This window comes from Nothobranchius furzeri, chromosome 10, assembly GCF_043380555.1.
Source record: "Nothobranchius furzeri strain GRZ-AD chromosome 10, NfurGRZ-RIMD1, whole genome shotgun sequence".
NCBI classification, from domain to species: domain Eukaryota; kingdom Metazoa; phylum Chordata; class Actinopteri; order Cyprinodontiformes; family Nothobranchiidae; genus Nothobranchius; species Nothobranchius furzeri.
Window position 1 is genome coordinate 25,995,992 of NC_091750.1, and position 13,208 is coordinate 26,009,199.

A 13,208-nucleotide genomic window follows, 5' to 3' on the forward strand; every position below is an offset into this window, starting at 1 on the left:
TGTGTAACTGTGTGTGTGTATATATGTGTGTGTATGTGTAACTGTGTGTGTGTATATATGTGTGTGTATGTGTAACTGTGTGTGTGTATATATGTGTGTGTGTGTGAGACGTGTGTGTGTGTATGTGAGACCTGTGTGTGTATGTGTGTGTATATATGTGTGTGTATGTGTAACTGTGTGTGTGTATATATGTGTGTGTATGTGTAACTGTGTGTGTGTATATATGTGTGTGTGTGTGAGACGTGTGTGTGTGTATGTGAGACCTGTGTGTGTATGTGTGTGTATATATGTGTGTGTATGTGTAACTGTGTGTGTGTATATATGTGTGTGTATGTGTAACTGTGTGTGTGTATATATGTGTGTGTGTGTGAGACGTGTGTGTGTGTATGTGAGACCTGTGTGTGTATGTGTGTGTATATATGTGAGACGTGTGTGTGTATGTGTGTGTGTGTGCGTGTGTGTGTGTGTGTGTGAGACCTGTGTGTGTGTGCGTGTGTGTGTGTGTGTGTGAGACCTGTGTGTGTGTGCGTGTGTATATATGTGTATGTGTGTGTATATATGTGTATGTGTGTGTATATATGTGAGACGTGTGTGTGTGTATGTGTGTGTATATATGTGTATGTGTGTGTATATATGTGAGACGTGTGTGTGTGTATGTGTGTGTATATATGTGTATGTGTGTGTATATATGTGAGACGTGTGTGTGTGTATGTGTGTGTATATATGTGTATGTGTGTGTATATATGTGAGACGTGTGTGTGTGTGTGTATGTGTGTGTGTGTGTGTGCGTGTGTGAGACCTGTGTGTGTGTGCGTGTGTATATATGTGTATGTGTGTGTATATATGTGAGACGTGTGTGTGTGTATGTGTGTGTGCGTGTGTGTGTGAGACCTGTGTGTGTGTGTGTGTGTGTGTGTGTGTGTATGTGTGCCTGTGTGTGTGTGTGTATGTGTGCGTGTGTGAGACCTGTGTGTGTGTGTGTGTGTGTGTGTGTGTGTGTGTGTGTATGTGTGCCTGTGTGTGTGTGTGTATGTGTGTGTGTGTGTGTGTGTGTGTGTGTGTGTCTTCCGTCCACCACCTCCAGCTGGAAGCCTGCAGGTGGACTACAGCCGGTGTTGTTGATCTTTGAGGAACTCAGCTTTTGACTCCTCCTCTAGAAACTTTGTGGTTTTTGCACAAAACCATTGATGTTTGGTTCTGTGGGCCGACCTTAGAACGTGTTAAACCCATGTGACCTCATTAACGACGAGGGAGGCTGTTGGGTTTCCATCATCGTAAAGCTAACCTGCAGGTTAGCATCAAAGCTAAGTGTTCTGGTTCTGTTCTGGCCTTAATAAAGTTTTGACTTCAGACCTGAAGCTTGAATCGTGTTTTATTACATCTTTACTGAATCAGCTGGTCTTACCGTTTCACAGTGAAGGAACTCTGGTCTTAGACACATTCTGATGCAGAAAAGCCATCAGCGACTAAATTAGATTCAAATCTCACAAAAAGCTACAGCAGGTCTCAAACTCTTCCCAGAATCTTTAAGTTTGTCCAGAACCAGACCCGAGCAGCTGGAACGGTACCGACATCTAAATGAAACGCTTTGGTCCACGGTGTCCGCAGGATGGGTTTGCTGTTCTCAGGTCAGCTTGGTGTAAACCGTCTGGACCTCCAAGTCTCAGAACCCATCCTCGGAAGCAGAACAAAGAAGAGCAGGAACACATCGTCTCGGTAAGGGGGGGGGGGGGGGTTCTATTAAGGATTGGACAGAAGAACCTGAGGAACAGAACCAGGCCAAAAAATAGGTCCAGAACTCAGTTCTGTACGTTTTCCTTCAGAGGATCCAGAACCAGAGACTCCAATCCTCTCCTGATGAGGTTGTTGGTGCGTCAGTGCCTTGCTCACAGCCAGGTGGTGTTGGGTGGCGTGGGCATGTGTGGGATCTGACCTGTGACCTCTCAGACGTACGTTCTCACGGCTGTTTGGCTTTGCAGTCGGATCGCCACAGGCTGAGGTAAAGACGCAGGAACGAGTAGCAGACGCCCACGGAGCAGTACACCGAGGTCACCAGCAGGGGGAGGAACGGCAGTCTGTGTTTCCACGGTGACAGCGGGAAAACCACCTCACAGGCAATCGCCACGGCAACCAGGCCCAACAGGTAGAAGACCTCCAGAGGACGAAGCAGAGACCCCTTACCACTGAGGAGAGAGTAATCTGATTACTCAAGACGGCTGAAAGAGGACTCCTCAGAACATAAAACAAACCACCCAACCACAAGCACAGCTGATCACATAGGAAGGTTCTAGGCTGGCCACCTGAGCAGCTGCTGGAGCTCTGGGTATCCTGGCCTTGCTCACACCTGCTCTTCATACGTCGTGTCGTACCGATGTTTTCTTTTAAATGTAAACACCATCATCCCCATTCGCTGGCTCTCCCCCCGCGACTGCATTTCTGTCCACCGCAGTAACCATCGTCAGGTTTCCTGATGTCGCTGTCGTAGGGCTCGTCTCCGGGGAGATGAGACCGCCTACCGCTGGAGCCTGCTCCTCAACACAGCAGCTCACACAACGCCCAGCCACTCAGCGTAAATGGAGACTGTGCGGAGAGGGTGTCAGACTTCTGCTTCCAGGGTGTCACCATCAGTGAGGACCTGTCCTCGCTCTTCACTTGAAGAACTTTACAACTCCTACTGCAGGACTATTCACTCTGGTCCTGCAGGGCCGGTGTCCAGCATGTTGACTTTTAACCTGCTTCAAGACTTCAATCAGCAGGTGGTTAACAGGCTTCTGCAGAGCTCGAGGAGCTGCTGCACAGGTGATTCAACCACTGAATCAGGTGTGCTGGAGCAGAGAAACCACTAAAACGTGCTGGGTCCCGGCCCTGCAGGACCAGAGTGAATAGCCCGGTCCTGTAGTGGTAGGAAGGCCACACCCAGGCGTTTAAAGACTAAAACAAACAGACTTAAGTTTTATCCTTCAGCCATCACCATGGGACATTCTGAGTCAGCGGCAACAAGGCAACACATCTTAGACCCTTGTTTGTTTGTTTGTTTGTTTGTTTATGCCACAGCTGTTAGCTGCATGCTAGCACTGGCTGAAGGGATAGAAGCCTTAATGGTCTCCATGCAGCTGACCTGTTCCTTAGCCTAGCTGCTCTTTCTTAACTAGTGCGATGTTTTATTCTGCACTGGAACGTCACGCCTAGTTTTGTTGTACAATGTCAACCGTTACGATGTCAATAAAGTTTTCCTTCTCATTGTTATTAGCCACTGGTTTCCTCTATCGCCACTCTGCCTGCATCACTGCTGTTACATCTGTTCGAGCCGTTGGGCTAGCTCTCATGCCATCGTTGGTCAAATATTTTAATTGAAACATCCATAAAAGTCTAATTTGGGATGGTCTGGAGGACACCTGGAGGACACCTGGAGGACACCTGGAGGGGACGTGGACAGGTGTGTGCTTACCGGTGGAGCCTCCTGAGAGCGGTGAAGGAGAAGGTGGTGAACATGAGCATCAGACACACTTTGATCAGCAGCTCTGAAAACAGAACCATGAAACCGTTCAGGAGCTAAATCCCCAACTTTATTTAAACTTTACCGGAGACAAACCCGAGGTTTCACAGTGAGTCAGAATCTGGGGCTTCACCTGCGGGGGTGTGGAGCAGCGGGAACAGGGAGTAATGTCCCGTGGTGCTCAGCAGCAGGAATATCCCAGCATCCTCTCTGCTCTCCACGGCGAGGATGCTGCAGAGAAAAAACATCCACATGACCCCATCCTGTCTGTGCACCGCTGGACAGTAGACCGGTCAGCTGACCTGAGCGGCAGGATGACCAGGAGGACGGCTTTCTCGTGGACATGCCAACCGAACATGAAGGATCCGAGCGCACAGAGCAACAGACAGCGCAGGAAGCCACGAGCTCCACGAGGACGCCGCCAAATGGACACCACCGCTGGCTTTTTGTGGTGGGGGCATATTGGGAATGTTTTAGGAATTTCCTTCAGGAATGCTGTTCATCCCAGTGGGACTGTAAACACAACAGTTTGCAGTTGTGACTCACCAGGATGGAGAGGAGGGTGCAGAAGAGAGTGGTGGCGGGAGAGATGGAGGGGAGGACTGAGTGCTGGAACTCCTGGACCAACCCACCCGTCATGGAGGCTCGGGGAAGCTCCGCCTCCTGCAGCAGCTTCAGACGAACACCTGGAACCACACGGTCCGACCGGTTTAGACTTCAGTCAGAGCAGCTCTCCGTCCCGGTGACGACAGAAAGCTAGACCTATCAGAGCTCCGCGCCGTTGAAGAGGAGGAAACATTTGGCTGTAAAAACTTTTTACAGAAGAATCACAAACATCTGAAAGACATAATAAAAATAAACAAACATCCAGAGGATGGTTTTACCAAACAGAACCTCTGGACCTATTAGAGGTCCTGTTAAAACTAGGAGCCTCACCCAGAACCACCAGAACCTTATCCAGGATGTTGTAAAGGGCCCAGATGTTCGGGGCCCAGTAGGCGTGACAGAGGCCCCGTTTGAAGGGGAAGAGCCGAGACAGAACCTGAGGAAGCTGACCCTGAAACAGAAGAAACATTCATCACGACTCTGGTGAAGAAAGCCCTCAGAACCGTTTCTGGTTCTGGTCAGATGGACCCACCATGACTAGGAACGGACCGACGGACAGGGTGAAGACGGAGACCACGATACCACCCAGAACCAGCAGGCGCAGTAGGCTGAAGCTCCTCCACCCGATGGATCCATCTGACCACACACACACACACACACACACACACACACAAAGTCCTCCTCCGATCCAAGACCAGAACCTGAACCTGGCCCAGGACCTGCTCTACCTTTGACATCCCGAGTGAAGCAGTAGTCCCTCAGCAGGTAGACACCGTACGCCGGAGCCACATACAGATAAATGTGCTTCAGGTTGAGCAGGATGGAGAACAGCAGCGCCCCCTGCAGGTGCTCAGACTGTCGAACACAAGCAGAGTGAAGAAGACGGCAGCATTTCAAAAGAGCGGTCCTGACTCAGTCGTCGGCAGGTGTTACCTGCAGGTGTTTAGCCACAGACAGCAGCAGGAAGCCGAACAGGAAGCCGTTATACTGGAAATGGATGTCTGAAGGAAAAAAGTCATGAAAAAAGCTTCATGTGCACTTTGGAGACCCTGTGACATCATTTGCAACAGAGGTCAGAGTGCTCCTTTAACCTTCTAGCGTATCTGAGGTAGGTTTGGTATTCAAATGATAATATCCTCCAACTTCCTCCGCATGTCATCGGGTGGACGGTATTACCGGGACCAATTTAAAAATGATGACGTAAACCTCAGACAGACGGTTTGGACCTTCAGAAACTGAATAACACGATAACTAAAACAACAACATACATAAAAAGCAGCTCATAAAAACATTTGCACCAGTAAAACCAGCATGTTTACCAGCATGTTTACCAGCATGTTTACCTTTTTCAGCTCCGACTGCTAATAACCCGCGCCGACGTCTGAGAAAGGCTGGCTCAGCTCCGCCAGAAAAGCGCATTTTTTTCTTCTTATGCTTTTAAGATCTTACAAAAATATTCCTAAATATTTTGGATTAGTTTACAATATTACTGAGTTACTATTACTGAGTAACTAAACATATTTGTAAAAAAAACATAGCAAAAAAAAAAGGGAAAAAATAAGAAAATGCATCCGTCCATCCATCCACTGTCTGAACCCACTATATCGATGTAGGGTCGCGGGGGGGGGGTGGGGGGTGGGGGGGGGGGGGGGGCTGGTGCCCATCTCCAGCGGTCAATGGGCAATCAAGCGGGGTACACCCTGGACTAAGTGCCAGTCCATGCAGGTGTGATCACAGACACACAGGACAAACAATCATGCCCTCACACCTAAGGTCAGCAACCCGTTTGGTCACTGGTGCCCTTTCACTACTCATCATTGTGATCTGTACTCACTCGTTAACTGGCCATCACTCCATTCCTGCAGGACGTTACATCTGTATCAGTTCATATACAAAACCATCATCGGTAGAAGCCGCCAACAACCAGCACAATTTACGTTCCAGTAACTTAATATCTATGGTCAAAGCTCGCACCTCCTTTGGCCGCTCCTCATTCCAGTTTGCTGCTTCCAACGACTGGAATGAGCTGCAAAAACCACTGAAGCTCACTACCTACGTTCCATTGTCTACCTTCACTAATTCATGGTGATCAATAGTTTCTGATCAATGTGTCTGTTTCTGAGTACTTAAGACTGTTCTGATTGCGTGTACATATTATATATGAGAACAGTCCTTTGTCTTTATGTCTAACTGTGTTATCCTACCTGTTTTCTGTGGTGAAAAGCTAACTATGTGTCTGTTGCTGCTGCCTCTTGGCCAGATCGTCATTGTAAATGAGAATCAGTTCTCAATTGACTCATCTGGATTAATAAAGGTTAAATAAAACAAATAAATAGCCTCCTACGTGTGCTGTTTTATTTCATGACTACTGGAATTGTCCCCGTCTGCATACGGCATTACTGCCCAATCTGAAGTACAGGTGCTGGCCAGTAAATTAGAATATCATCAAAAGGTTGAAAATATTTCAGTAATTCCATTCAAAACGTGAAACTTGTACATTATATTCATGCAATGCACACAGACCAATGTATTTCCAATGTTCATTACATTTAAATTTGATATTCATAAGTGACAACTAATGAAAACTCCAAATTTGGTATCTCAAAAAATTAGAATATTCTGAAAAGGCTGAATATAGAAGACACCTGCTGCCACTCTAATCAGCTGATTTACTCAAAACACCTGCAAAGGCCTTTAAAAGGTCCCTCAGTCTTGTTTTGAAGGCACCACAATCATGGGGAAGACTTCTGACTTAACAGCTGTCCAAAAGACAATCATTGACACCTTGCACAAGGAGGGCAAGACACAAAAGGTGATTGCTAAAGAAGCTGGCTGTTCGCAGAGCTCTGTGTCCAAGCACATTAACAGACAGGCGAAGGGACGGAAAAAATGTGGTAGAAAAAAGTGTACAAGCTCTAGGGATAACCGCACCCTGCAGAGAATTGTGACGACAAACCCATTCAAAAATGTGGGGGAGATCCACAAAGAGTGGACTGCAGCTGGAGTCAGCGCTTCAAGAACCACCACGAGGAGACTCATGAAAGACATGGGATTCAGGTGTCGCATTCCGTGTGTCAAGCCACTCTTGAACATGAAACAGCGCAAGAAGCGTCTCGCCTGGGCCAAGGACAAAAAGGACTGGACTGATGCTGAGTGGTCCAAAGTTATGTTTTCTGATGAAAGCAAGTTCTGCATTTCCTTTGGAAATCAAGGACCCAGAGTCTGGAGGAAGAGCGGAGAAGCACAGAATCCACGTTGCATGAGGTCCAGTGTAAAGTTTCCACCGTCAGTGATGGTGTGGGGTGCCATGTCATCTGCCGGTGTTGGCCCACTCTGTTTCCTGAGGTCCAGGGTCAATGCAGCCGTCTACCAGGAAGTTTTAGAGCACTTCATGCTTCCTGCTGCTGACCAACTTTATGGGGATGCAGACTTCACCTTTCAACAGGACTTGGCACCTGCACACAGTGCCAAAACCACCAGCACCTGGTTCAAGGACCATGGTATCCCTGTCCTTGATTGGCCAGCAAACTCGCCTGACCTTAACCCCATAGAAAATCTATGGGGTATTGTGAAGCGGAGGATGCAATACGCTAGACCCAACAATGCAGAGGAGCTGAAGACGACTATCAGAGCAACCTGGGCTCTCATAACACCTGAGCAGTGCCACAGACTGATCGAGTCCATGCCACGCCACATTACTGCAGTTATTGAGGCAAAAGGAGCCCCGACTAAGTATTGAGTGCTATACATGCACATTCTTTTCATGTTCATTCTTTTCAGTTGGCCAACATTAGAGAAACAAACATTTTTTCATTGGCCTTTAGAATATTCTAATTTTCTGAGATACCAGATTTGATGTTTTCATTGGTTGTCACCTATAAATATCAAAATTAAACGTAATAAACATCGGAAATACATTGGTCTGTGTGCATTGCATGAATATAATGTACAAGTTTCACGTTTTGAATGGAATTACTGAAATATTTTCAACCTTTTGATGATATTCTAATTTACTGGCCAGCACCTGTAGATCGCTGTGTCTCAGAAAAAGGAACTGAGCTGAAGTTTTATCAGAAGAAACAGAACTCATCAACACTTCCAGAGTGAGAATCACCTCAAATGTGGAAAGGTTTAGGAATCTGAACGTTAAACAGCAGCAGAAATGATGGAGGAGCAACAATGTCAGTGAATATAACCGCCTGTGTGCAGCTTCTGCTCTCAGAACCAGAACCAGCTAAACTCAGCAAGAGGCTGCTTGATACAAACACAACAAGACTACAGACACACACACACATCAAAATCTGTGATGGAAAGGATACGGTCAACGACAAAGAGGCCGAAGTTCCACAGCAGCAACACAGAAAGGACAAAAGACGGCTGGTCCAAAATATCCCGGGACACTTTCTGCACCTGGACGCACCTGCTGCACCTGGACCGGAACAATCAGGGCAGAGGGTCTGAACCCCAACAACAAACCACATCCTACACATTGAAAGTGTGTGTGTGTGTGGGGGGGGGGGGGGCTGTTGAGCTGTGATCAGAATCTGGACTCACTCTCTGACAGCGAAGATAAAAACCAGGTCGGTGAAGATGACTGAAAGCCTCTGGAACATCACCGTCTCTGGACTGGCATAGTTCAGGTTCTCCACCAGCAGCATGTTCTTGTCAAAGTGCTGCGCCACCTTCGACAGTCCAAACTCGAACCAGGCGAACAGCGGCGGGTAGTCCAGAGTCCACTCTGATGTGTTCTGAAACACAGCAGCGCTCCTTCCTCTCATCAGCTGCAAAAATGAGTTTCCTGAGCAGGAAGTTTCTGGTGGTACTGACCTCATGGTACCAGCTGGACACTGGCAGGCTGTGTGTGATGGCTAACCAGTTCCTGTGCACCTCAAAGTCTGTGGAACGACTGGAAACCAGCAGAACAGATGAAAACAGTCTGACAGGAGAGGAAACTAAAAGCGTCTTTAAAACGAATAAACTGGGTTTTTATAGTGAAATTGCGTCCCTTGTGACGGGACTATTAACCATCCAGATCTGGATCCCAGCAGGTCCAGATGAAGGTAACTGGAGCTTCTCTGGACTCCCCGGGAGCCTCGGAGAAGCGAAACGTCTTTAAAAAACGAATTAAGTCCAGCTAAGCTGGCTTCATTTGAACCTGCTAGGACTAAACAAACAGTTAAAACACACCAATCCTCGTTTCGAAATAAGCCAACATCTCATCCTCTCCTCCAAACCGAGACCGAAACCCGTCACAGTCTGTAGGCTAGCTGTTAGCTTCTCCGCTAGCATGGATATATTATGTGTTTAATTACCCATTAAATAATATTCTTTTGATCTAAAAGCAGCACCGGAGCGGGACAGTGGATAACGGAGAAACGGTTCCACTCACTAAGCGTTGATGAATAAGCATTTAAACAGCGAAACTCCCGCTGCTAACGGCAGGAACCAGCTCCAGCCGTCCGACTGGACCGCCATGTTGAAAACTTGTTTTTTTTTTTTTTTTCAAAACTTTATTGAACAAGGTGAAAGTATACAATCAAATTGCATACAAAATTGAACAAAGATGAAACATATGCCAGGGGGTGTGCTACAGAAATTGCTGAAAACTTGTTTAGTCAGAGTAGAAAACACTAGGCCTAACAGAGCCGTCATCGAACTTCTGATTGAATATTTAAACTCACCTTTCTAAGTAAAAACTACTCGATTATGCAGGGGATAAATAGTTCTGACAGAATAAAAGTTCAAAAAAATTAAAATCAACAAATAAATTTAATTAACAGGTGTTTTACACCAGCAGGGGGCGATGTGTCTGCGATGGTCCTGAACGGTTCATCAGACTGTTTCCGGGCAGTCCCTGAAGTTTGTTTTTGCGCATGCGCGTGGTCGTGCTCCTAGACTTTTACCGAAACAGAAAACGGTATGAACGCGCTGCTGCTGCGGTTCGGTCCGAGGCGGCTCTGCGCTCTCAGAGGTGAGGAGGTGGTAACGAGTAATTGTACTCAAATACTACTTACCAGGTCTCATTTGAAAAGTAGGTTTTAATCCCGGTTCTGTAAAAAGGAATTTATACTGCGCATGCTCAGGATAATCAAAATTCATTATAAATTGTTTGTGTTTATTTTTAGTTTCCCTACTTTACGTTAAAACTATTTTCTGTTTGTGGTTTTGTGTAACTTGTTTGGGTCACTATTTTTGATTAGGGGTGTCAAATATGCGGCCCGCGAGATGATTGTGTAAATCTTATTTTCAGACTTTACGATGTAAAGTCTGAAAATAAGCTTTCATTTTTCAATTAAACTGCTGGTGAAAGCTAAAAGATGTCAGGTATCAGGTGTCAAAGACATGCATGAAACTGCCATGTGATCTGTGAATCAGTTATTTGAATTACTGAGGAATAGTCTGTTTTATTTTTATTTTTTGTATTTCACATTTTCGAATACACTTCAGGTGTTTTATTATTAATAGTGATGTTGTGCTTTAACTATTTTGGATACACTGTCCTCAGGCACCAGCTTTGTTTTATGTTGATCGTATTAAAACAAAGAAAACAATCTAAAGCAGTTTTTAATTTATACATACTTTAATTTTACTGGTCTGGCCCACTTGGGACTAGATTTTCCTCATTGTGGCCCCTGAGCAAAACTGAGTTTGACACCCCTGGCCTAGACCGTGTATGAGACATTTGCGCTTTAGGGTGGGCAGCAAAGCTAGTTGTTTTGTTTTTTCTGCTGATTTTTTAAAACAATCTTTATACTAACAAAACCACTTTACCTTGTCTGAACCCAAACCTTCTGTGGCAGGTTTTCATGTGGGAGCACCGTCTGCGACCTTTGACCTGAGGAGGGTTGAACTGACACCTCTGGAACAGAGGAAGCTGACCTTTGACTCCCATGGCCTGGTGACGGAGCTGAAGAACAGTGGTGAGTCAGGACTCCAGTCTCAACACTGGCTCTTATCTCTATATTAAACTTATTTAAAATAATGTTTCACCCAAAAAAAAAAAACCTCCTAGAATCATCTAATACTCACTAAAGTCGTCTCAATCAGTGATCTGATCTCAAACTAAAACATCCGATTTTATTGAGGTGCCTGAATGCACCATTACAGTGGCGCTGCTAACACGTGGTCATTAGGAGCTCATTCGTTTATTCATCAGAATCTTTTAAGCTAAAACAAAAATAAATCAACTGTTCTCGGTTCTCTTCGATAAATCTGAATCGGACCTCAGAACCAGAGTGGACAAAAGTCTAGAAGACCAGAAGATCATCAGTCAGGTACTGTGTGTGGTGCTGATGTTGGGTCAGTTTGGACTCGGGTTCTGTTTGTTCCTCTGCAGGTTTTGAGAAGGAACAGGCAGAACTGATCGTCTCAGCTCTGGTCATGTTGACCACTTCCAACATGGACATTGTCTACAAGGACATGGTGACCAAGTCTCACCAGGTAGGAGATCGATTTCAGCTTCAGCCAAAGAGAACCGGTTCTGCTCATCGGGACTGCACAAACAGAACATCTTGATGTTATTATGGGATGCTGAACACTGATTTTTGTCCCTTCAGGAGATCGCGGTGCAGCAGATCATGACCCACTTGGACTCCATCAGGAAGGACATGGTGATCCTGGAGAAGAGCGAGTTCGCCAACCTGCGGTCCGAGAACACGGTACCATGTTTGTGTCCAACACAAAATCGGACCTCAGAACCAACTCAATTATTCTAGAATGTTCTGAGCCTCACTGGTTCAAAGTCTTTTATTTCTACAGAAGATGAAACGGGAGCTGGAGCAGTTTCAGAACCAACTCCAGGTGTGTGTGTGTGTGTGTGTGTGTGTGTGTGTGTGTGTGTGTGTGTGTGTGTGTGTGTGTGTGTGTGTGTGTGTTGGACTCAATTGTAAAAGTTTAACAGGAGGTTTGTTTACAGGAGGAAAGTCAGAAAGTCCGAGCAGAAACCAAACTGGACATCAACCTGGAGAGGAGCCGAATCTCTGACATGGTGTGTGTGTTCAATAGGATGAGTGTGTGTGTGTGTGTTAGACAGGTGATCAGACTCCTCTGATTGGTGCATGTCTGACAGTTCACTGAGCAGGAGAGGAAGCTGATGGAGGCCTCCTCAGAGTTCCACCACAAGGTAAACACAGCTGGGAAAACCAAATTCTGCTGTCTTTGTCTGATTGGCTGTTTCTGATGACATCATTTGCTCTCAGAAAGCCGACCTGGAAAATGACAACATGGAGATCAACAAGAAGATCGACCTACAGGTGGCGTCACTCAAAACCGTGCTGGAATCGCTGAAGCTGGAGACCATCCGATACCTGGCAGGTGGGTGAGGCAAGGGTGCCCCCAAGGGGTGGCCAGGGGTTGCCATTTTTAACACGGCAAAAGGTGAATTATCTTTAAAAAATACATTTTTAAATTAAATTTGGGATATTTTAAATAACTGATATGTATTTTTCTAAAATGTTTCTAAAATTTAAGTTAAATGTTTTGGATACACACAATGCAGCACATCGCCAGACTACATTCAACCAGTTACAAGGACCAATTTGGTGTGCCACCCCAAAAAGTTCTTTGGCCCCGTCTGGCCACCCCTATCAACATTTTCTGGAGGCGCCCCTGGGGTGAGGTTCTGGTGCAGTCTTTTCAGATGTTAACTGTGTGTTTGTTTCTAGCGACCGTGTTCTCCTGCCTCGCCATTGCTCTGGGAGTGTACCGGCTGTGGAGATGATGGGTGTGGGTCTACGTCAGAACCGGGCTTCAGAATTCACTTTAATAAAACTGAAAATGATTCAGCAGGTTCTGATGGGCCAGTAAGACTGGTGCTGGTTCCATCAGGTGGGCCCCTTAAGATGACAAATGGTTCTGGTCCATCTGAATCAGATCATTATTCCTGAAAGTTTGGACCGCCCAGAGCCTTGCTGAGACGGCAGAACCACTCATGCCGAGTTAACCTTTCATCCTTTACCGCTGCAGAGACGTTGGTCTCCGGATATTAAATCAGTCGTGAAGAACCCGAAACGGGTTCTGGGAAGGGTGCAGCTTCTAGTTTCAGAATGTAAACCACAGTAAGCCTGAAAATAAACATTTAACTGGCACAGCGTATCGACTACGTTTC

General features: G+C 46.2%; 2 protein-coding genes across 2 annotated transcripts; one reads left to right on the forward strand and one right to left on the reverse strand.

Annotated features, from left to right (window-relative positions):
* Nucleotides 1-1,354: 1,354 nt before the first annotated feature.
* Nucleotides 1,355-9,588, reverse strand: alg8 (ALG8 alpha-1,3-glucosyltransferase). The gene is made up of 13 exons (XM_015976471.3): nt 9,492-9,588; nt 8,930-9,008; nt 8,657-8,850; nt 8,422-8,531; nt 5,036-5,103; nt 4,831-4,957; nt 4,635-4,738; nt 4,433-4,553; nt 4,043-4,182; nt 3,799-3,938; nt 3,630-3,727; nt 3,449-3,521; nt 1,355-2,183 (listed from the first exon to the last, which is right to left on the reverse strand). The coding sequence occupies exons 1-13, from the start codon at nt 9,575-9,577 to the stop codon at nt 1,958-1,960; spliced, it is 1,566 nt and encodes a 521-aa protein (XP_015831957.3). The 5' UTR covers nt 9,578-9,588; the 3' UTR covers nt 1,355-1,957.
* A 345-nt stretch (nt 9,589-9,933) lies between these two features.
* On the forward strand, nt 9,934-13,192 carry ccdc90b (coiled-coil domain containing 90B). Its single transcript, XM_015976476.3, has 9 exons — nt 9,934-10,073; nt 10,903-11,022; nt 11,439-11,542; nt 11,659-11,760; nt 11,861-11,902; nt 12,018-12,089; nt 12,171-12,224; nt 12,301-12,415; nt 12,766-13,192. The coding sequence occupies exons 1-9, from the start codon at nt 10,022-10,024 to the stop codon at nt 12,819-12,821; spliced, it is 717 nt and encodes a 238-aa protein (XP_015831962.1). The 5' UTR covers nt 9,934-10,021; the 3' UTR covers nt 12,822-13,192.
* The last annotated feature ends 16 nt before the right edge of the window (nt 13,193-13,208 follow it).